The 24731-nt window shown below is 37.5% G+C and overlaps 2 protein-coding genes across 3 annotated transcripts in view; one reads left to right on the top strand and one right to left on the bottom strand.

The window, feature by feature from the left end:
- Window positions 1–24731, top strand: part of Cog5 (component of oligomeric golgi complex 5) — a 244496-nt gene that overhangs the window by 59338 nt on the left and 160427 nt on the right. The gene's annotated exons all lie outside the window — the stretch shown is intronic.
- On the bottom strand, window positions 8034–15187 carry Gpr22 (G protein-coupled receptor 22). Its single transcript, XM_075947722.1, has 3 exons — window positions 14755–15187; window positions 12815–13827; window positions 8034–11372 (listed from the first exon to the last, which is right to left on the bottom strand). Exons 2-3 carry the CDS (start codon window positions 12898–12900, stop codon window positions 10049–10051), a joined length of 1410 nt encoding a protein of 469 aa, XP_075803837.1. The 5' UTR covers window positions 12901–13827; window positions 14755–15187; the 3' UTR covers window positions 8034–10048.

The following is a 24731-nucleotide window of genomic DNA, read 5'->3' as shown; positions in this document are numbered from 1 at the left end:
TAGTTTACTACTGTTACCTATTTTGATTACTTATATTTTTTTGTTATTACCTTTATTTTGATGACCATCCTTGAAGACCTGTCACATTGTTTTCTTAGGGTAAATTTTAGAAGCTAAATTTCTTGGTTAGAGGTCATGTTTAAGGTTTGTTTAATATTTCAAAATATTTCTTAGGTTTGATTTCTCCAACCCAAGTAGGATAGGATTGATTTCTGCTTTTTATCAAATATACATGCCCTCCCCTTGCCCTTGCCCCTCCCCTTCTTTTCCATCTTTGCTCTGATTGCATATACTCTACCATTCAGTCTCAGTGTACAGATGTCTCAATGAGAATCTTATGTTTTAGGCAAGTAGATTTTTCAAGTTAGTTAATAATGAAAGTTGAATTCTTTTGCTTGTCATTTTCTTGCAGCCAACTCAGTGCGAGTGTAGAATACATTCTGGAATGTTAGCTCTCTAGGCTCAGGTGTTTTTGCACTACGTGGTTCATATTAAACAGTATCTTTCCTCGTAATTTGTTTTTGAATTTTGAAAGGGAAGATATCTGGGTGGTATTTTTTTTTTTTTTGGATTTTCCGGAGCTTTTGGTTCCTGTCCTGGAACTAGCTCTTGTAGACCAGGCTGGCCTCGAACTCACAGAGATCCACTTGCCTCTGCCTCCCGAGTGCTGGGATTAAAGGTGTGCACCACCGCTGCCCGGCTGGGTGGTGTTTCTTAAGGCCAGTCAGCCTATCTATTCCTCTTAAATAATAAAGGCTTGAAGGTTGGGATGTAACGGAAGAGGAGGAAGGATATGGTCTAAGTCAGGTAAGAGCTTCTGTTGTCTCCTCCTCCTCCTCCTTCTCCTCCTCCTTCCTCCTTCTTCCTCCTTCTTCTTCTTCTTCCTCCTCCTTCTTCCTCCTTCTTCTTCTTTCTCCTTTTTCCTCCTCCTCCTCCTTCCTTTCTCTCTCTCTCCCTCCATTCCTCCTCCTTCCTCCTTCTTCTTCCTCCTCCTCCTTCCTCCTTCTTCTTCTTTCTCCTTTTTCCTCCTCCTCCTCCTTCCTTTCTCTCTCTCTCTCTCTCTCTCTCTCTCTCTCTCTCTCTCTCTCCCTCCCTCCCTCCCTCTCCTCCTCCTCCTCCTCTTCCTCCTCCTCCTCCTCCTCCTCCTCCTCCTCCTCCTCCTCCTCCTCCTCCTCCTTCATTTTTAAAGTCAGGGTTTCTCTGTGTAACAGCCCTGGTTGTCCTGGAACTAGCTTTTGTAGACCAGGCTGGCCTTGAACTCACAGAGATCTGCCTGCCTTGGCTTCCCTAGTGTTGGGATTGAAGGCGTGTGCCACCACAGCCTGGATACAATTGATTCTTGAATTAAGTCAGTTTGGCCATGATTTTACAAACATGGAGACTGATTTTTGTTTTGTGGTTGTTGTATTTGAGTAATTTTTTTTTAAAAAAAGTCTCTTATATTGTGTATGGTTGTTTGCACAACATATGTATTTGTATCTAGTCGTCACAGAGGCCAGAAGAGGGTGTTGGATTTCCCTGAATTGGAGTTATAGGTGCTTGTGAATTACCATATGGGTGTTTGCAACCAAATCTGAGTCTACTGCAGGAACAGCCAGTGCTCTTTCTGAAGAGCCATCGCTCCAGCCATCCCCAACCCCCTCAACCCCCACTTGCAGAGGTACTTATTTTGCTTTTCCAGAGGTAATTCTTACTCTCTATGTTCAGTATATTTTAATAGTTTTGTGTTGAAAAGAGTAGAGATATTCAAGAAGCATTTTATGGTCAGAATAACATAAATTGATGACAAACAGTGGTCATGAGATTTTTATATTTAGCTATTTTGGCTGAGTGGTTTATATTATTGAATAGTGTAGTAGCTTATGTCCTGTTTCATAGTGGTACCATTTTATAGTCTCAATACACATGTGCACCACACACCCCTCCACACACTGATAGGCAACAGCCTTGAACATGTGATCTTTCTTCAACTCAGCCCTTCCAACTGGGATGAAAACCTGTACTATCATGTCTAATGGATGTATGTTTTTTTTTTGCCTTTTTTTCCATTTATTTATTTATTAAAGATTTCTGTCTCTTCCCCGCCACCTCCTCCCATTTCCCTCCCCCTCCCCCAATCAAGTTCCCCTCCCTTGTCAGCCCATAGAGCTATCAGGGTTCCCTGCCCAGTGGGAAGTCCAAGGACCACCCACCTCCATCCAGGTCTAGTAAGGTGAGCATCCAAACTGCCTAGGCTCCCACAAAGCCAGTACGTGCAGTAGGATCAAAAACCCACTGCCATTGTTCTTGAGTTCTCAGTAGTCCTCATTGTCCGCTATGTTCAGCGAGTCCAGTTTTATCTGAATGTATGGTTTTTAATGGAAATGTTTTATTTATAAAAAAATTATGTCTTTAGGAAGCTAACGTCTGGGTAGATTGATTATGGTATGTATGGTTAAGTAGTTAATATTAATAAGTTTATTTTTTTCTTCAAGAGGTAGTTTGATATGAATTGAATTCAGTGTGAGCTGTACCACATCTGTAACTTTTCATTTATTAGAAACTGAATGCCCTGAAACTTTAGTCTTCTGATAATGAAATTAGTGGTTCTCTTCTCCTCCCTTCTCTGAGAAGGTTTTTTGTTTTGTTGTTGTTGTGTTGCTCAGACTGAGACTGCAGCCCCTGAGTCAGTGATAATTGTGCCCCAGCCTCTGCAGTGCTCAGACTTCCACCCTGAGCTCTGGATGGTTTTAAGTCAGCTGTTCTGAAACTTGAGCACTCAGAACATTTGAAAGTAGTTATTTAAAATGAACTTTCCATGGCTAAAATCCTAGAGATTTAGATTGAGAAAGTCAAAAGGGCCCCAAAGTTGGCATTTTTTATTATATTTGTGTGTGTGTGCGCGTGCATGTGTGCGTGTGTGTCAGGTACTCCTGTAGAGAGGCCGGAGGACAACTTGTGAAGGTCGGTCCTCTCTTACTATGTGGGTCCTGGGTTAGAAGTCCCTTTACCCACAGAGCTGTCTTGCTGGCCCAGGAGGAATAGGCATTTTAAACCAGCTTTGAAGAGGATTCTTATGTAGGATGACTACATTTTGAGTAACACTGTTTTAATCATTAGGATACAGGAGTAGGATCAGAAACTGAAAAACTGTTCACTTTCAATTCCTCTACTATTTTCTGATGAGTCAGTGTGTGTTAAGTACTTTTTGGGGGAAGACAATATAAAAGTTTTCATTTTTATAATCAATTTATTGTAGTATATATAGTTATGAAAGCTTTATACAGTTGTTATAAGTTTATATTGGAACTCATTTTGTAGACCAGGCTAACCTTGAACTTGCAGAGATCTGCCTGCCTCTGCCTCCTGAGTCCTGGGAATAAAAGCGTGCGGCACCAACACCTGGCTTCTTTCTTTCTTTTTTGTTTTTTTTTTTGGAGGCATGATCTCACTACACAAAGCTGGCTGGTTTGGAACTATGTGTAGACCAGGAGGACCTAAACTTATAGTAATCTGTCTGTCTCTGTTGTCTGACTACTGAGATTGAAAATGTGCCCCATCATGCCTGGCTAATTCTGTTATGTTAGCTGGCCCTATGGCATAAATAATACAAATAGTCTTCTCTATCCAGTTAGCATATATTTTGTATACTAATAAAAGTTACCCTTATATAGGATGTATCATGGAATCATGAGTAATATAAAGGACTAATGTATTTGTATTTTTCTGCATTCCCAGTCTATTTTTAGTGTGGTCAGAGCTCTTATTTTCTTAGCATTAACACAAAATTTTTATATTGAATTAAAATTTTTCACCTACTTTAAGTATTATATGTTTATAACTTTCTAAAGGGAAAGTAATTTCTTCATGATATTATTCTGTCTTGTGCCACTTTTTCTTTTCATTTTGAAAACTTGGCAGATATGTTTTGTAGTCTGTCTTGCTAACGTCTCTCAGGAGAATATGAAGCATTGCTTTCATGGAAGCAGGGAGAGGAAAATGACCTTTCTCCCAGACAGACTCAGCTCACTTTTATCTTAGTGATCCTTCAGGGTTTGATAGTGGAAGAGCTAATATCGGCGGCAGTGACATGAACGACAGCCCCTTTTACCACCTGCTGGTGACGTGCAAGACTGTCATGCTTGGAAACCCGGGTCATCTCTTTGGGGTGGAGAAAACCGTGTGACAGAAGGGTAGAGACACTTAGGGTTATCGTCACTTTTTGTTTTATAAGTAATGAGGATGGTGAGAAATATTTTCATTGAATTTCCTCAGCTCTTCTCAGGTGTAAAAATGAATTTTTCTTAAGAGATCACAGCCTTTATATTAGTAATAAGGCCACTGTTGCATTTCTGACCATGATACCATTCTTTTCATATATGTGCAAATTGATTTTAGTATTTTAATAGATTTTATACTTTAATGGTACAATGTCTGTATTTCAAATATATTCAGCCAGTCAGTTGGCATATCTTTCATTATTTGAATAATTTTTAGAGAAAGTTCAGTTTTCAAATTAATTTTTTTTGTTAGCTCTAACTCACAGTTCTATTTGTATTTTTCTAGAAGCTGAGTACCCTTAAGTACTTTAAGTCTGTAAAAAAAAAGATGTGTTTTTATTACTTTTATTCTTGTGTATGTGTGTCTGAATGCCACACGTGTGCACGAGCTTGCAGAAGCCAGAAGAGTGTGTTCTGTTCCTTGGAGCTGGGGTTCCAGGAGGTTGTGAGCCTCCAGATGTGGGTGGTAGGAATGGAACTGAAGTCCTCTGGAGGAGCAGCAAGTCCTCTCAGCCACCGAGCTGCGTGCCTCCATCCCTTGACTAGCTGTGTTTCCTTATTTTTCTCTCTTATGTTAGTACTAGATGTCATTTTATTACACTTAGCTCACACATCACTTCTTTGGATTCAATATGCATGTCTCCGAAGCAGTCTGTATTCAAGAACACATGCAAGTAAAACTGAGCAGTAAAGAAAATACTCTTCAAAGATTTGCTTTGTTTACTTATTTCACATTTAATTTTAGGAAAGGAAGAAAAGTTGTTCTAGTCAGAAAAAACATTTGCTTCTGATACTAAGTTAAGAAATAGAAACCTTTTTTTTCAGTTTTCCAAGGTGATCTTGAAATATAGCTCGAAGCTATTTGAGTCTATAAAAAAAGATTTAATTATTTTATACTTTGTCAGTATTTCTTAATATTGCTATATTTTAAAAATCTTAATTTAAAATGTCATATTTATGAGCCAGAAGTAGTGACATATGCCTTTCATCTCAGCACTTGGGAGTTAGATACTGAGTTCTAGGCCAGCTTGGTCTACAGAGTGAGTACCAAGACAACCAGAACTATATAGTGAGACCCTGTCTTAAAAAAAAAAAACCCAAACCAAACAACAACAAAAAACTATGCAGCCATTAGCAAAGAATGAAGATGTGAATATAGTGAGTTGAATAGATGCTCTCTATGAATTATTGGGATAAAAAAGCAAAGGACGATATTTTTGTTTTCTGTTATATGTGCATTATGTGTTGCCGTTATGTGGTTTCTCTTTTGAGAAATGGTTTCATGTAACCAGGTTAACCCTAAGCTCGGTATTTCGCACTGTGTAGCCACGGATGACCCTCGTAACCTCTGACCCTCCTGACCAGGCTGGTGCCATCACACTTCATTTTAAGTGTTGCAGGAGCTCAGGTCTTGTAAACCAGGGCTCTTTAATTCCCCATAAATGAAACTATTCAAAAAGATGCTTTAGTGGGAAGATGCAATGGATTAACTAAGGTATATAAAGTAGATGATTTAGAAAAATCAGTCTTAAAATTTTATCTTAGATGCTAGGTATGGTGGTTCATGCCTTGAATCCCAGCACTTGGTAGGCAAAGGCAGATGTCTCTGAGTTTGAAACCCTTCAGGTTGGTGTAGTTAGTTCCAGACCAGCCAGGGTTAGTGTAACTCTGTCTCAAAAGCCAAAACCAAGAAAACAAAATAAAACAAAAAACTCCAAAACAAATCCATCAGTCTAAATATTTTCTGGTAATAAAAACATTCATGAGGAATATTCATTTTGCTTTATTGAATTTTCTACCCCCGGATTCTTGCCATTTGGCCCTTGTTGTTTATGTACTTTGAACAGTGTGTAATTAAATATCTCCTTTATGGAAGGTAATCTGTTTTTCATGGTTGCTCATGTGTCCTGTTGATTGTGGCTGTAAGTAGCTGTAACTGCCTGTCCCAGCTGTTTGCCCTTTGCTGGGCTACTGCAATCATTTTGGCCAGACCCTCTCTAGTATCAGGGCAACGGCAATGCTCTCCTGTTCTTTGAGCCCTCCTCAGTCCGTTCTATGCATGTTATACTCTAACTCTGTTGTTGGTGATTTTGGAGGCTCGTCCTTTTCTTGTTGTTCCCTTGCTCATGTGTTTCTGCTGGCGTTTCAGACCTTGTATAATGGCCCCAAGATAACTTCCTAAACAGCTTTCCTTCCAAACAACAATTTTCTTTTTTTCTGGAATATGCTGTAGTAGTTTTCATCAGTGGTACTTTTATTATGCTATTATTTAATTCAGTATAATTGTTTTCTCTTTTGGTCTCTTAAAATATTCTTCTTTTATCACCTTTTGCAACCTGCCTCCTCTTTCAGGTACTTTTACACTTTTTAAGATATCTCAAGCATCTTTCATCTTAAAATCCAAATATTCTTAAATCTGAAACCTTTTGGACAAGATACAGGAGGAACATTCTACACTTTGCCTAATGTGATGGTTTCAGTTCAGATGCAGACACATTAAAAATATGGCATAAAATTACCTTTAGATTATGTGTTTATGAAATAGATGAAACTCTTAATTAGAATTGGGCCCATCTGCAAGTTATGCCATAAAATATATACAGGTAATCCAAAACACCTACAGCAATCTGAAATCCTCCATCCCAAGCATTTCTGATAAGCAGTACTTGATGTATACCTTCACCTTGAAATATAGCCTCAGATTCTGTGTGTAATAAAATTCTAGTAATTGTTTTCTTAAATTTTAGATTGTTTATTCCTGAGTCTGACTACAAAATATTTTTATTTAGAGTGTGTGTACATACATGTTCAAAGACCAGTATGTTTGGAGGTCAGAGGACCACTTTGTGGAATCTTTTTCTTTATGTGGGTCAGGAGTCAAACTAGGGTTGTCACGCTTGTGTGTCAATCGCTTTTCCATTGGAGCACCTGACTGACTGGGGAAGCCACAGTTTTAACCTGGAGAACTGATGTTTTGCTGTAGCTCTTTTTGAGATGAAAAACTTACATTAATATGACTGACATTGTTGTCAAGTATAGAGTCTTTTAAAAAGCATAATTGTAAAAAAAGTTAATCTCTATAATAAGTTTGAATATCTTTTTGGTAAAGTAATAAATTTACTAAATTGTCAATAGACAAGAAAGGCAATACAAATTTCTAAATTTTATGAACCTTATGCTTTGAATAGTTAACCTGACTGACTATAGAAGGTAGCATCTCTGCCCAACAGCATAGATTGAAAGCACATAGATATAAAAATAAAATTGTAAGATGTTGTCCATACAAATTAACTCATGCCTCTATTGTATTTTCAATAGAGGAAAAGTTAGCAAGGATGCTTTTTGGAGTAAAATTACTAGTGAAACGTAAAGAATTTGCACATTGAAGCAAAAGACATCTTGAGGAAAACAATGCTTCTGTTTGTCCGTAGAGGAATGAAAAATCAAGGAAAACGTAAGGTCATCTAAGCTCTCATTTACCACAAGATCAACAGTTGCTTGCTTGCTTGCTTTCTTTCTTTCTTTCTTTCTTTCTTTCTTTCTTTCTTTCTTTCTTTCTTTCTTTCTTTTTTTAAAACAAGGTTTTTACACACTGTATGTTTAACACATTAAAAAGCTACTTGAGGTTTTTGTGAGGTATGGGAAGTGTAGATTTTGCTTGTTATAAATCAATAGGTGTACACTTTTATCCTACAAGAATTCGTTACAGTAGGGCAAAATGCCTAATAGTTTACTCTGATGCTCAGTGCACAAATAGCAGCTTACAGGGCAAAGTTATAATGATTGCTATTTATTTTTTTTTTAGTACAGAAGATCAGAATGCATGAAACTATTAGGCCAACATGGCAGAAACTTACTTTTATACTAAATTCTTTGTAATGCTTATTAAACCTTATGATTAAAAGTACTGAAAACACAGTGAAGGTATTTCTTAACATGAACACTAAAAGTAGTCTAGTTTTTAAAATTAAGATTGTAAATCTAGGTGCTAATATTTTAAGTCATGCTTGGAAGTTCAAGTACAAAATGCATTAAAAGTTTTAGTTAACGTGTTAGATATTGTAAGCCAAATGCATTTATTGAGTGAAAAATTTCTTAACACCATTAAGTCTTAATTTTAGGGTTTAAAAAAATTAATCGATTATGTTACATTTTGTCAAACTGCAGTATTTCTTTAATTTCGTAAAGCAGTAGGAAAGCAGGTCTTTGCCAAGTTTTGACACGCTAGCATTATTATCAGAAATAAATCAGTTTAGCTTGCCAGAAACCTTAGTGACTTCAAGCTCCTGTAGCATGCTCTTTTTCCTAGGGATTAGGCTAGTCAGTAAAGTTGATTAAATGAATCTCATTTATTTGTATAAAAATGATAATGAATTGTTTAACATGAGATTTTAAATTTAAAAATTATTTTACTTCATTTATTGAATATAGTATTTAAAATATAGAATAATTCTTGTTAAACTAACTGGTTGTAATATATGTAGTAGGTATTTTACCTATTTTAAATAAATTGTTGCTAAGTCTTTATTATTACTACAGATTGCCAGATTATTATAGCAAGTAATAAATTCTTGTTTGTTACAAAATTATTCATATTCCTTACAATCTATAATTACAATTAGTAATCATTTTCTAACATGTATTGAGGGGTTGAGAGAAAAATGCTCAAGTGACATGGTGGTGGAATAGAAATGTGACACAGTTTATTGTTGCTTTAATCACCTGGAGAGTGGAAACAGAGCTGCTGTAGTTTGAAGGCTAAGAAGGAACATTGTATAAATTCTACCACACATAAGTTGCAATGAATCTAAAATTAGAAACAGCTGCCTTTGTTAGGCTTTTCTACAGTTGACAGAAAGGAGCCTCTCTTTCCTCTGCTCAGTCTTCCCTATTACGTGGTTAATTTCTGTTATACAAAAATGGTAGAGTTGTTATTAAATTAAAAATTATTTTATTGCAGTTTTTAAAACCAGTATTTTCTCATAACCTAGAATATTTGGTGTAGAATCAGGCAAAATGAGGGTGAAGGAACAAGGCTGGTGTTAATGTAGCTTTCTTCCCTCCCTTTATTGTTGGTTCATTTGTATTACAGGCATATCATCCTTGTAATAGAATTCAACCTTTTTATATAATAGGCTTGAACTAGAAAAATTTCCCTAATTTTGTGTGCATATACAGAATTGATTTATTAATTGGTTCATGGTTTTAAAATACTAATATAGTCTATGGTTGCCCACATAAGTGTTATATATAAGAAAGAATAAGGTTTATATATAGTTCATTATTTTTGTTAAAATATAATAACAAGTTTATCATAACAGAAATATAGTGGTACAGAAAATCTTCCCTTGATTGTTCTGAGACTATAATTTTTGTGTTAAATTTTATGCAACTTCTCATATAAATATATCTAGGTTGTGGCTTAGAAATAATAGGTTTCATACATTTAAAAATGTAGATACCTGTGTCAGTTACATTTTAAAGTTATACACTGTTTTAAGGCTATGTATTTATTCTTTAGAAAATATGACTTACATGAGTATCTTCTGATGGACATAATATTGACAATATACACATGATATTACTTTTAACAAACTGCCATGCAACAAATACATTAAATAATGAAGAAATTGAGTATATATGACCTAATCTAATTGACATTCACATTGGAAATTTACAACAGAACCAGTACTGAGAATGGTTTTCTCTTACATTTGGCAGTAATAAGTTTTTACAATTTAAATTTAAAACTCTTCTGAATGTAGATTTGGTGAAGCTTAGACTTCTCCCTAGTCTGTGACAACCTGAGGTACTAAACATTTCTCCCTTATTTCACTGTCCTCATAGGTAACCTTTTTATTTCTCTTAGGATCTATCCATGAGTTGTGTATTACAGCATTGTTAGGCATGGGATCAGCTTCAACTATGGAAACAACTCGTTTTTTCATTTTGCTTTTTAAGACCTTTTGAAATTTTTGTCTGGTGAATGCATACAAGAGAGGGTGGAATATAGTGGTTCCATAAGCCATGACTAGAAAACACAATCTTAATTTTACTAAAAGGTCACTTGGGCCTAAACATAAAATTGTGGTATTTAAAACAGAAATTGGTGTCCAACAGAGAAGAAATGTAGAAATAATCAATAAAGACATCTTGAAGACTCTTTTCTGCCGTTCTCGTCGTTCCCGGTGGCGCTTCACAGCGCGCCGGAGGGCGATTATGACAGAGACTGAAGTTCTCACACCAAAAACCACGTTTCTCCCACCACTGCTCTGTGACATGTCTGTGGTCTCGTGTGTGCTTAGAGAGATTGTCTTTTTCTTCCGAACTTTCTTCTTCTGCCCTGTTGAGAATCTGGTGCCTATCCGGATGTTAAGAGCCTGAAGTATCTTGGTGTATGTGATGAGCATTACTACAACCGTGAAGAAGAAGATGGGGATCTGAACCAGAAGGTGGTAATACATCCCCAGCTCAGTGTAGTACTCACTTGTGCTGACACACAGCAGGGTCTTGTTTTCCCATGCGTTTCCACTTTGAAGACTGAAAAAATTTACTTCAATGAAGGGAATCAGGAATGAGAAGAAAGAAAAAATCCAAATGGATGTCATTAGCATTACAGCTCTGCCCATTGTCAGAATTCTGTTTGCAGGTTTTACAGAGATGTCGTATCTGTCCAGAGTGATAGCAAAAACGTTGATTGCTGTCGAAACACTTGCAAAGGAAACACAGGCTTCATGGAAACAGCAGATGAGAGCAGTGTTACTCTCCAGTGAGAGCAGAAGGATCACTATAGTTAGAGGAATACATCCCACACAGATTATTACATCAAGTACATGGAGATTCATTGTAATAATGTTACTGACTGAGTTGATTAAGTTGGATTTCATGCAGTAAAGTACCAATACAGTAAGGTTGCTGCCAAGTCCCAGCACAATTTCTAACATGAGAAATCCAGTGAGAGACACTTGAAAGCTTAATGGGTATGATAGTGGTTGGTACATATTGGTGTCGATGTCCTCAATGTCATCTCGCACTGTAATGTTTGATTCAGACTTCATGTTGATTCCCAGAACAGGAGAAAAACACATTCTTTTGGAACAGTTGGTGTTTCCCCTGAAAAACAAAATAGAATATTTGATATTTGGCAGTTTATGTGACATATAAGACGTGGTATTCTTTGTAAACAAAAATATCTTTTTATCATGTACTTAGTTTAATTTTTAATTTTGTAAGCTATTGATGCAAAATGTAGAATTGGGAAACATCAAGCCTGCATTGATTTTGGTGTTTTGTCTTTTTGAAGAAATAACCATATGGGGATCATTTCTCTGTAGTGCAGAATTACTATTCATACTACAAGGGTTTACTTCATTGGAAATAACTAAGGTTTTATTTTTAAAGAAATTATGCGTCTGAATAAGAGCACTACTTAGTGTGAAAAAGTCATTTTGGTCGAATGGTTTAAGATTTCACTTAAACAGTGCTATGAGTGGATGGAAGGTGAACGGTGACTGTGGGTGCAGCTACCCTCGGATTTAAGGGAAGAACAGCGGCACACGCACCAGTTCGTCTCCATCGCGCGCTGTCTTACCCACTCCACTGTGGACACTGAGGACATTTCTCAAGGAGGCAACCGATGGGAATTTTGTACATCATGTAAATATGCCCACTACATTTTTACAGTAGACTTTAAAAAATTGGAAAAAAAGACAATATGCTAAAGTAAAAAGCAACAAGCTTAGTAAAAAGCTTTCCTATGGCTGATGTGTTTTGCGACCACACCCTCTGGTGTGCTGTAGAAAGAGGAAATTGAAATTTGACACATAGTAAGAAGTAGATGATTTTGAAATGGTTTTATTAATGTATTATTTTGTTTAATTTGTGAGGTAAAAATTGAAATTCCAAAGAATATTCTGACATCCATTTTTTGAGGAAGCTTTTAACTTTCACTTTACCTGCAAGACATTTAGTTCACATCAGACAGTGAATAATTTTGAAGAAAAATTCTGAAGTGAACATTCATTCAAATAAGTATTTTGGGAGTTTAGAGTCATTTATAAAAATTGTATCTGATTTTTCTGAGAGGTCTGCACTGAACAGCTTAAAGTTAAAATTCAGCTTAAAACATGAATTTATACATGCAAGTATATTTCACATCTCAGGTATAGCAATTAAACTGCAAAATATTCCAACCTGAAGTATAAAACCTAATAACTTTCAAAATTCATAATGACCTTTTAATTGATGTTACCTTTGACAACTTTAGGCTTGTTATTTTAGGGCACTATTTCAGAAATATGACAACATTAATTTCATTTGAGCCATAAAGGGTATTACTAGACACATATTTATTCATATAAAATGGATTAGCTTACTGAAATCCTATAAAAATGGAAAATGTTAAGAGCGCCAAGTTTTCTGAACTGACAGACTGAACACCAGGTCTTTGTTTTGTCACATCGCACTTATAATTAATAAAGCAGAATGACAAGAACGAGCACTGAAAGAAACCAATTTATTTCCTCCCATGGGCTTGCATGCATCTTCTGACCTACCTGTTTGCTGCTGCCTTATGGGCCTTTTGGCTCACCATGGTAGTTTTCCACAAATTGATACATGATGTCATTGACAATTTTGACATGAATTTTTTCCCTGATAACAGTGTGTTTTATTTCATGTCTTGCAGGAATTCATTCTTTTGTTATTTGAGTACTTCAGCTGTACAAATTGTGAGATTTAGTTGGCTGATGGATTTCTAAAGAACAGCACACAATTTTCGTGGTTTTTTTTCCTCCTCAGAAAGTCATGGACAAACGAAACTTCATCAAATGATAGAAATTACACTTCCTTTTTGAAAGAATATAGGTTGTGTCTCTTTGTTTTCCAGAGTATGTGAAAACAGAAAAGGAAACATAATGTCTCTAGCTTCTAAAATGCATTTAGATATCCATTTGTTTGCAGTCTGTTTCTGCAGCAGTTCTCATTATTTCAAAATGATTTCTTGATCACATAATTTGCTTTATATTATAAATCCAGTACATGCTCTTTTGATAAAAACCATCTGCTATTTAATTTGGTTTGTTCTCATTAGAAGAGGATACATAATTGGTCATAAAGCTCAGATGGAAAACTCTATTAGTCAAACCAGTTGCTGTAAATATCTGGATAGTACAGAAAACACTTGCTAAAGCTTCGTTTGCTTACTGATATGTCATGCTGTTTTCCCTTTGAAGGTTTTGCTTCACGGTTCCTGCAGAATCCAATAGTGTCCATAATTCTGCTGTGTTAAAGTGCTAGATCTTCCCTTTTAAAACATTTTCCCGTGGTCTTTAGGCTTTTACAATTCTATTTTTTTTCCTTTTCGTGGTTGTTCTGTGTAGCATCTTCACGGGATGCTGTCAGCTTGTTACGTTCCAGCCGAGCTAATCCGAGGCGTTAACTCCTTAGTTCCTTAAAAGTCCTGTGTTACAAGAATATCTAGCAGTTTGTGGTTCAGAGAGCTATAGAGCTTCTCAGGCTGTTGCGTTCTTCATATCGTCAGTTGTATATATGGAATTAGTTGTAGGCCCTTGTGAAAAAGGTGAAAAAGATTAAGAAATAGGATTCCTAATAATTTTGAATTAAGTACAAGTTACTTTAATTAAAAAATTAAAACCATCTAGAATTTGTTCTCAAAATAAGCAAAGTGTATTGCAGTAGGCATAGCTATAGTCATAAAATGAAGTTTCTTAAAATAAAATTTCTTTTTCATAATAAAGATGGCATATATTACCCTATTTAGCAGCAGAGTGAGCATTAAAACATAGTCATGAGAAAGACTGAAATCTTAAACTATTTTTCTTCTCTTTTAGAAGCTAAGTTGAATATTTAGAGATTATGAACAGTTAGTATTTACTAAACAGACTGCCATTACCCCCGGTAATAAATTTAACATGTCCTGCATGCTGAGAAATATTGCAGCTTGCTTAGTTATTAGCACATGGCTTGAACTTTTAACTCATTAAGACAGATTCTGCGATAAGACACTATAAATCTCTTTTTATGATATGCTCATGTGGGTGAAATGTAAACAGTAGTAAAAAAATCTTAAGTGCAAATTAATAATTTTCAGTGAACATGCCTGATCACAGTCTTAACATAAAACAGCTAAATAGTAAGCTAGCTTTTTATAAGAAATACAAACCTTTTTTTAGCACTTGAGAAATGGTATACTAGTGACATTAAAAATATTTGGTATATCCAAAATGACTTAAGAGCTAATGTCTTTGGAGTAAATTATAGACATCAGAATAGTTTTTGATTTAACAGTACACCATAAAAATTACATTTAAAATATATCACATCTTAATAGAAGTAAATTAAAAAATTTCTTGTTTACCAATAAGTATAGGAAAACAAGCAAACTTAAAAATTTAGGCTAAAAATTCCAAAGTAATTTTACCCCATTCTGCTGCTTCAAAAGCAGCTGTCCACTATAATAAGGAACACATCTTACCTCTGCTACAGATTTGACCACTTCTTGTTGTAGCTGAAGCATTTCCAGTTTTGATTGTTTCATTTTGTTCATTTGTTAGCAGAGGGCTCAGGGAAGAGGGTCATAAAAACCTCTCCAGAATGACCTTAATGTGTCTGTCCTGTGCCATTGTTTCAGCAGTCCGCTAATGTATAGAACAGGCAACGGTACGGCTTCTCGGCTGCAGCCCCTCACTCTTCCTACTGTGGAGTCAATAGGCATCTGAAAATACGTAATGAAAGTAATTCAGCATACTGAAGGCTTCTTGTCTCCAGGCAGCCGTTAGAGCCAGTCTTTCTGAAAAGGAACGCTGCTTTTCAGAGGAGAGCCTGCTCTGAGCAGCTTTTGCAGAGTGACAGCCTACCTTGTCGCTTCTCCCCACTGCAGAGAGATGCAGTGCATTCACTAATTTTGATTGGCCAGTTGTGTTGGTTTAAACTGCTTCCTATGTATGGAAGGGCTCCCCCCACACCCCACTTTATATAAGGATGCTGTTTCAAAGGCTAAGTTTTTAAGTGGTTGTTTGTTGCTCTTAAATGGAATATGAGCAAATTGGTCTTTTTAAAAATGTGTATTTTGCTCTGATTCATTGATTCCCCAGTGCCAAACACAAGAAAATAGGTTTTTTTTTGTATGTGTATGTGTGTGAGAGAGGGGGTTACAGAATAAAAAATGTTGCATTTTAAGGCTGGCTAACTGGATTTGACTATTTTAGTAGTTGTGTGTGCTTTGGGTTGAGGTTCTTTGTTCTACAGATAGAAAGTCCTGCGTCTTTACAGTGAACCAGGTTTGATTTCAACTAGTTTATTTGTATTCAAGTCATCTCTTTGTATTTCACATTGTGATCATCTCATCGTTTTGTATCATCTTGACTTCAATATTCATTCGCTCAGGTATTCCTTCATTTCATTCATTTGTTCATATTATAATCACATGGACTTAAGGTGGTTATAGCATAAAACATTTGTAAATATTCCATTGCTTGCATGGTGGTGGAGCATAAATATGAGTGATTTGTTTCAGTTTGGGGAATGGTAATCTCAGTCCTCACCTGTGCTTATATTTTTGTGTAATGACCATTTGCTATTAATATTTGATCTCACTGGGCTATTCCTATTTTTGAAATGAACATCTTTCTTAAACATTGTGTATGGTGATTGCTAATACTGCTGGTAAATGTGTATGGTAAAGGAAAAGGTGAGGTCCTCATAGGCTATACAGCTAAGCTATTATATATTTATATATATGGTAAAGGAAAAGGTGAGGTCCTCATAGGCTATACAGCTATGCAACTGTAAAATGATTGTAAAGAAACAAAAGAATGTATAAAAACAAAATATATTCATTTAAAATTAAATTTCTATGTCTTGTGGGTACTTTTAAATATATTTCTATTCTTGTTAGTGAGGATACATACTTTTTTAGATGTATATATTTAGATATATGTTGTGATTAGGTTCTTTTCTAAATTACACTTATGTGTGTATGTGTGTGTGCCTGCCATGTACACATGTCATGGCTAGAGGACACCTCTCAGGAATTGGTTCTTTCCTTCCATCAGATGGGTTCTGGGGATGGAACTTAGGTTGTCAGGCTTGGCACTGAGCAATGTTACCCACTGAGTCAAAGAGGAACACATTGCTGATGGCTGTACTATTAATGTATTAATCATTACCTATTTCCAATATTTTAGAAATAGTCTTGAGTTTTCAAAATGTATCCTAGTTTTTTTTTAATTTTGTTATTATAGAAGCTGGCAGTGTTCGCACACACCCTTAATCCCAGCACTCAGGGAGACAGAGACTGGTGGATATCGGAAAATTTAAGGCCAACTGGTCTACAAAGCGATTTCCAGGACAGCCAGAGCTGTTGTTATACAGAGAAACCCTGTCTTGGGGGAAAAAAAAAGTGGAGTGTGGTGGGTTGAGGATTAGCTCAATGATAGAGTGCTTAAGGCCCTGGGTTTTGTCTTCAGCTCCAAGCAGGGGGACAGGGGGTGGGGGTGGGGAACAACAGAAATATATCACTATAATTAATTTTTTACAATTTTGAAAAGTAATATGATTTTTTATAATCTTTGATAGTCAGTGGTCAAGCTTTACTGGTGAGTAGTTGATAAGTACATAATGTTTGAATTGCATTTCTTTAGAAATTGAAAGTAATGTGGACTTTTTGTTGTGTATTGTGAAAAATTTCTGTATAGCTTTGTATTGTAAGATTTTGGTAATGCTAAAAATGAAAATGTTGTGCTATTTATTATTCATGCATTTTTCAAAGTTATGGAAAAAGATCTTGTTAGAGTGCCAGATAATGTTAAAGACAGATGATAAAAAAATATTATTTTAAAGTAAAAACTAAAGTCAGAGGGAACATTTTAGCTTCAGCTGAGAATTATGATTGGAATATAGAAACTTTTAACATAATAAAAAATCTATATAGTGTTTCCCTGCCAGAGAGTTGTTTGCTTAGGTTTATTATCAAAATAGCTCGATTAAGTAGAAGAAACAAAGGCAAAGAGAGATCTGTTGGCTTGCTGAAGTCTGGGTATGTTGTACCAGTTCATTAGAGCCCTGTAAGCCACTGTTTGAGCTAATGGGCCTGTTTCCTTGGAATTATAAAAGTATATGCCTTTAACACTGGTTGACCTAAGTTTACTCTCTAATTCAAGCAACAGTATAACGTTGGTTTTTGTTGTTGTTGAAGGATATTTCTGTGCTTCTCTTTTCTCTTAATGGGATAACTTTTCTAAGTTATAGTCTGATTATTTTGAGAAACAAAATCTGAATTTTTTTGTAAGTAGTAATTGTAGCATAAAAGCTCAAGTATGGACATTTCTGTGCATTCCCTGTACAACTGAGCTGTTTTTAAAGATACATGAGAAGCCACAAATAGCAGTTTTTAAAATACAATACTTAGTCTAATATTTTTTGCATTATTGAAGCCACAAATTTGTTTAGTACTTGTATGTTTCTAAAATTTTCACAAAGGAATTTAAAACCCTCTAGTTTTTACTAATAAACTAATAACAGTAATAATGGATATTAGATTAAGAATCAGGTTAAAAAACTGGGTGTAATGGTACATTTTTTTAATCCCAGCAAAGGCAGGTTGGGTTTCTGAGTTCAAGTTTAGCCTGGTCTACAGAGTGAGTTCCAAAACAGCCAGGGCTACACAGAGAAACCCTATGTGTAAGAAAATCAGATCATATTATTTTTATGAAAAATTGCATATCAAATTACATTTTAGAATTTATGAAGATTCTTGTTTCCATGGTATCAGGTTTTTTTCACACTTATGTACTTAATACAAGTATTCATATAAGCTACTAATTTGGAAAGATGCTACAGCTGGTGATTTATTTTTTTATAGGTAAAAGTTTCTTTTTTATTTTTTTAACTTTTATTCTTTGTAGATGCCACGTGATGCGTTCTGATCCCACCTACCTCCCTGTCCACTTGCATCCACCCTCTGCCCTTACAACCTAACCCCCCTCAATCCCCCCCCCCCACAAAAATCTCAAAAGAAAATCCAAACAAAACAAAGAAGCAAACAGAATAGAAACAAAAAACAACAAAAAGAATTTTATCATGGAAGCTGTAGTGTGGTCCTTTCGTTCACTCATCTTTACTTGCCAGGGTTCATTGTCACGTGTCCCCAGTCTGGCCGGAGGCCTCTGGTTTCTGCTGCAGTATCACTAATGGGCTCTCTCTGGGGCTGGTCTTGGTATCCTGTTATTGTCCTGTTTCGGGGAGATCCTGCTGTTTTGGATCTGTAGGTTCGCCCCCTTCACATGCTCCAACAGTTCATGGATATTGGGGTGGACCAGCTCATAGCCCTGGTTCTGGGTCTGGGTTGTAACTGGTTGGTCAGCCGGCCAGCTTTCCCTCATAGTTACTGTCTGGGTGAGCTCTCCATCATTGCCTCGACTAGCTCACCTAGTGCAACCTACAACAGCTGGTGATTTAAATAAAGTTTTATATTATAAAGTAATTTCATGGATTGGTTCTTTTTACCTTATAAACTGGGTGTACAGTTTGCCTTTCCTAATGATAATTGAGCAGCATATGGGAATCTAACCTCCAAATACAGGTCAAAATTGTTTTCCAGAACTTATGTTTTTCTTCTAGTTATAAATATTCTTATTGTATATTCTTAATTCCTAAAAGTTTGTGGCTAGTTCTGATATTATACTTTTCATCAGTTTGTAAGTAAAAAATTCAGCTTAGTGAAATATTTTAATTATCCGTATTTGGGGGGAAAGTATATATGTAAAGGGAATTTCTATCCCAGAAAATCACTCTTGAAGCTCTATTACTCCAGAAAGAGTGCTTTCCCAAAGAATACTTAACATTGTCAACTCTGTTTCTGATACTGGAGCTCAGGGAAGAATGGAATTTTCTATTTCAAGCCAATTCAGAAATTTCATTTGACTTCTCAGTTTTAATTCTTACACATCAAATACTTTGTTAGGACAGTAGAAACGGACCATCCTCTGCGATGTCAGTCCAGGAAGGAGTGGCCAGGGCTGTGCCAATAGTATAATTCATTACCTGTAAGAGATGCAAAGAACATGCCTCTTTGTATCTCTTAAATATAGGCTGGGTGTGCTGTTGCATGCCAGTAATCCTTGTACCTCAAAGGTAGCTGTCAGATAACCACGGCTCACTTCCATAACTTAGTTACATGATAAATCTGAGACCAGCTAGGGCTACATATGACTCCATCTACACAGGTTTTGTTGATGACTATAGTATTTTTTTTAATTTATTAATTTTGTGTCTATGGGAGTTTTGTCTTCCTGTGTGTCTGTATACAGTGTGTGTTTAGTGTTCACAAAGAGCAGAAGAAGATGTTGGATTTTCTTGGACAGGAGCTAACAGACAGTTGTTAGCTGCCATGGAGGTGCCGGGAATGAGCCCAGATCCTTTGAAGACCAACAAGTACACTTAATGCTGAGCCATCTCTCTAACCCTATTTATTATTGTAGACAGAGTTATACAGACAGGTGCTTGTTATTTCCCATTGGTTTTTCTTTTCTGTTGCTTTCTTTGCATAATTTACTTACTTAAGATATTTATTATACAATATCAAATCCATTTCCACCTTGAAGCTGTCAGTTTGATCAGCTGTATTATATATTTAACAAAACTATATCAGGTTTTGTTTTCTGTGTGACATAACTAAATGGTTGCCTATGGTCCAGATGTCTTATTATTGTTGCTCTCAGAAAGGTGCCGTTCTTTGTGTCTAGAGTTGGAAGGTGGGAAATTCTCTTGTAGGCTGTCATTCTACTACAGGTTCAAGAACATGCATTATCCTCCTTTACAGATATATGTTCAGTTGCTGCTGCTTTCTCATATCTGAATGGAGATATTACCTTAATAAAGTCCTGTTAGTATTTGCATTGTTGCTGTGGAGAATCATTAACGTCATTGGCATAGTGTCTGTGTTATTTTTCTCATGTTCACTTGTGGTTTATCACTTTTCTTTAGTTCTTTGCGTATACATCATGTGCATATTTTTCTAGATTTGTACATTATTATTACATTTTAATGCTATCAAAGCAATACCTAATTAAAATATTCCAATTGCTTATTGCTAGGGTCAGTTTTTGTTCATTGATCTTTGTGGAGGTTTGAATAAAAATGGCCCTATAGACTCATAGGGATTGGCACTACTAGGAGGTGTGGCCTTGTTGTAGGAAGTAAGTCACTGGGGGTGGGCTTTGAGGTTTCAGATGCTCAGGCCCGGCCCAGTATCACTCTCTGTCTTCCTGTTGTCTGCTGGTCCTGATGTAGGCTTTTTCTCCAGCACCATGTCTACATGCTGGCGCTATGTTTCCTGCCATGAGGGTCATGAACTGTAAGCCAGACAGAAGTAAATGTTATCCTTTTATACGAGTTGCCATGGTCATGCTGTCTTTTCCTAGCAATAGAAACCCTAGCTAAGACAATCTTGTATCCTACAAGTCTACTACATTCATATGTTAATCTTAGAGCTGTTGAAATAAATTACATAGACTTTTCTGTATATAGACAATAATGTCTGTACACAGAGATATCGTTTGCTTCTCCCAGAAACATACATGTTATATTTATTTATTTTCTCAGCATCTCTGATTTTAGATTGAATAGGAGTATATTTGGCAGCTGTCTGTCATGAGTCTTGAGCATCTCTGAATCTTCTTGCTGAATTTGACAAGAATGCAAGCTCTGACTGTTCTTTATCTGGTCTCTTTCCCAGGGATGTTCTCCCTTGAGGGATGAAGTAATGACTCCCCAGACAAAGAACAGATGGATAGATTTGCTCTGCTTGTTCTGAAAACGATCCATTTCCAACTTTGGTCTTCTTCAGCTGTGATAGAATCCCACATCATTCTAGAGCCCATGGTAGAGGGCCATGTAGTTTTTATATCACATACCTTCTGTTTGTGTCTGTGAGATAGTAGCAGACTAGCATCGTGGCTTATAAGCAGACTGGACTGTATCCCAGAACCTTTACAATTTTTGATATTTTTGGTTCAAGGACATGATATTGGCAAAGGTAATGCTTTGTGCTATTTTGCCTGTTTAAGGTAGAGCAGTTGTCAAGAGTAAGTCTTCAAAGCCTCTGCTCTACCTGCTAGTGAATTTAGTGGAGGATGCAGTGGATAAAGCTGCTGGAATGGTGCTTTGGCTGTTGTTCATTTTCTAGACTGGGATGTGTTGTAATAAGGAGCGGCGGCTGGGCTGCGTCCCCAATACCCCAGCCGCCCGGCTCCGGCTCGGCTAGCTTATGCCCCAAATAATTACACGGACACTGTATTCTTTTAAACACTGCTCTGGCCCATTTCTTATCATCTGTGTAGCGCCCCTAGGTGCGCTTACCGGGAAGATTCTAGCCTAAGTCCATCCTGGGTCGGAGCTGGGGCATGGCGTGCGTCTTCCCTGGAGCAGGTAGCATGGCGTCTCTCTTGAGGCGTCTGCTCTGGAGAGCGGAGCTGTGGAGTCTGACCTCACTTCCTCTTCCTCCCGGCATTCTGTTCTGTTTACTCCACCCACCTAAGGGTGGGCCTATCCAATGGGCCTAGCAGTTTCTTTATTGCTTAACCAAGGAAATCAACAGATTGATATATGACACTCCCCCATCACTTCCCCTTTTTCTGTTTAAACAAAAAAGAAAGGCTTTAACTTCAACCTAGCAAAATTACATATAACAAAACAGTTATCAAGTAAAAGTTACATCAGAAACATTTATACATATAACAAAATTGACTTTAAATCTCTATCAATGCAAATTATTCATACCTATATCATTTCCCCCTTTAAATGTAAAAGAACATTTATAAACAATATTTGGGAACATGGGCGCAGTTTTTTCTCTCCAAACTGCTTCCTGCTGAATGGGGGCGTCGTTAATTAGGTCTTTCATGGTATAGCCTGTGTGCTAGTTTCATCTCAGTTGGCAGTTGAGCGAAGCAATTTTCTGAGGGCGTTCATAGGAACCTTTCGGGAGGTCGTGGTCTATCATACCAAATCGGGATAGAAGAAATCCAAAGGGTCTGGTCCTCTGTGAAAACAAAAGAAGACTCTCTCCAAAGCATCATATCCTTAGACCCAAATTCTGAAGTCATACCCTCATGATATCCGTTCTGGTTCCACTTGGCAGCCCATATAATGAAATGTCTCTCTGTACTTAGCTCCTTCACAGTGAAAAATTTTAAAGAAAACACAATGTACATAATCCAGACTCTCTGTGAATTTTCCATCTTTACGCGGCTTATTTTTATTTATATCTATAACTATCTGTACTCTGTCTCTTTAAAGACTTTACTTTTACTTTTTTCTTTTTAAACCATTAACTTTATTCTCTATATTCTTTTTCTTCTCTCTCCCAAGCCTACGTACATTCATCCAACAGTGTGACTCATTTAGTGGTCTGAATCTGTCCTATTGTGAATCTGCAATTTTTTACTATCCAGGAGCACTTTTGATTTGCGCCTTTAAATCATTAGGCGCTTAAGAATCTAAGCTGAGACATTCCTAAGTTAACTTTTTGCTTTTTGAGCGTATATCTTTGACCTGGAATAACCCTGTAGACCAGGCTGTCTTTGAACTCTCAGAGATCCGCCTGTCTCTGCCTCCCAGGCATTGGGATTAAAGGCGTGTGCTACTACACCTTGAACTCACAGAGATCTGTTTATCTCTGCCTTCTAAGCACTGGGATTAAAGGCGTGTGCTACCACACCTTGAAGTCACAGAAGTTTGCTTTAAGAATTTTAACTTTTAGTCTGCATATATTTTTAACACACTTTAAACCATTCAGAAATTTTCTGTCTTTGAATCTCTCTTTACTGTATATCTCTCTTTTTCTGACGACAAGAGCCTTTAATTTGCCAAGCAATATCAGTAGGACTAAAGGCGTGGCTTTGCCAGCTAGATCCAGTCCATTCCTTAGCTTTCCAGCCTCATGGCTGAGGTACAGGCTGCAAGGTCCCTGCCAGCCAGCGAGCTACAACAGACAACACTCAAATCCTCTCTCGGTAGCCGGCCCTCCTGCCTCAAACAGTCAGAGTTTGCCCTGGCAGGACAGCCCAGAAAGCCGGCATTTTTAAACGGCACAGCTTTTTTCCTGCTACGGCTGAAAACCGAAAAGCATGCGTTCAGCTTTTCATCAACACTGTTTAAGTGTTTTGTGGCAGGACCTCTTAATGAGCCGCAGAGTTTTGCAGCTAAAGCTGAGTCAGGAAGCCTCTTGAGGCTACCAGGTAGGAGCGGCACTCAGCACTTTAATTCTGAGACTGAGCGTGCAGCACAGAAATTCTTTTCATCCAAGTTACATCCAGATCTGACACGCAGAGCACTATGCAGTCTGAAAACACGTCTCTGTATGGCAGCAGGAATCCGCCATGCTCTGCCGCCTGCCTAAGCCTGATTCTGCCTTCTGCCCAGGAGCAGGCGGGGAGCTCTGAGTCATCGCAGGGTCCCAGAGCACTCTCCTTCCGATCCCAAGCGGGAACACAAACATAAAGCCAGAGTTTGCACTGGCGGCACAGCCCCAGGAAGCAGCGCTTTAAGATAACGCAGCTTTTTTTTCTGCTGCTGTTGCTGAATCAGGAAATCTCTCTACGGCACACCACGAACAAACAGCAAAAATCTGTGTTAAACTCTCTCTCCCTTATTTTTAAGCCTTCTCAGGTTTTCTGTGGACTCATTTAGCCACACGTCTGGGCGTCATTTGTTGTAATAGGGGTGGCGGCAGGGTTGCGTCCCCAAATCCCCAGCCGCCTGGCCCGGCTAGCTTATGCCCCAAATAATTACACGGACACTGTATTCTTTTAAACACTGCTCTGGCCCATTTCTTATCATCTGTGTAGCGCCCCTAGGTGCGCTTACCGGGAAGATTCTAGCCTAAGTCCATCCTGGGTCGGAGCTGGGGCATGGCGTGCGTCTTCCCTGGAGCAGGTAGCATGGCGTCTCTCTTGAGGCGTCTGCTCTGGAGAGCGGAGCTGTGGAGTCTGACCTCACTTCCTCTTCCTCCCGGCATTCTGTTCTGTTTACTCCACCCACCTAAGGGTGGGCCTATCCAATGGGCCTAGCAGTTTCTTTATTGCTTAACCAAGGAAATCAACAGATTGATATATGACACTCCCCCATCAGGGATGGAAGGGAAAATGTGAGTTCATGCGTGAGACAGCGAGCTGCAGGGACACAGGGCAGTGTGGTGTAGCCATTGAGTCAAGAGCTACAGTGAAAGGTGGCAATAGTGAGAATACAGAACTGAGTAGACGTATATGTGTTACATTCATCTGTTGAGCAGGCACCATGAGATTTGGGTGTAGATAAAAAGGGTTTCATATTGCTGCAGGTGTTCCTTGTGCCTGCATTCTGAGGTTTCCTTCTTTCCTTTTACTTCAAACTCAGCTGCCTAGGTAAAATCCAGGTGAGAGGAGCCTCCTGAAGAGGAAAGAATACACTCTT

This window comes from Microtus pennsylvanicus, chromosome 14 (genome assembly GCF_037038515.1).
Source record: "Microtus pennsylvanicus isolate mMicPen1 chromosome 14, mMicPen1.hap1, whole genome shotgun sequence".
NCBI lineage: Eukaryota > Metazoa > Chordata > Mammalia > Rodentia > Cricetidae > Microtus > Microtus pennsylvanicus.
The sequence above is the reverse complement of the archived record's forward strand: the minus strand, read 5'-3'. Positions and strand labels throughout refer to the sequence as shown.

Bases quoted from the DNA above. Each gene is read 5' to 3' on its own strand.
- Gpr22 (XM_075947722.1), bottom strand. From the start codon at position 12,900: ATGTCAAAATTGTCAATGACATCATGTATCAATTTGTGGAAAACTACC. The intron at 11,373-12,814 runs GTAGGTCAGAAG...TTTGTTTTTCAG, and splicing joins CATAAGGCAGCAGCAAACAG to GGGAAACACCAACTGTTCCA.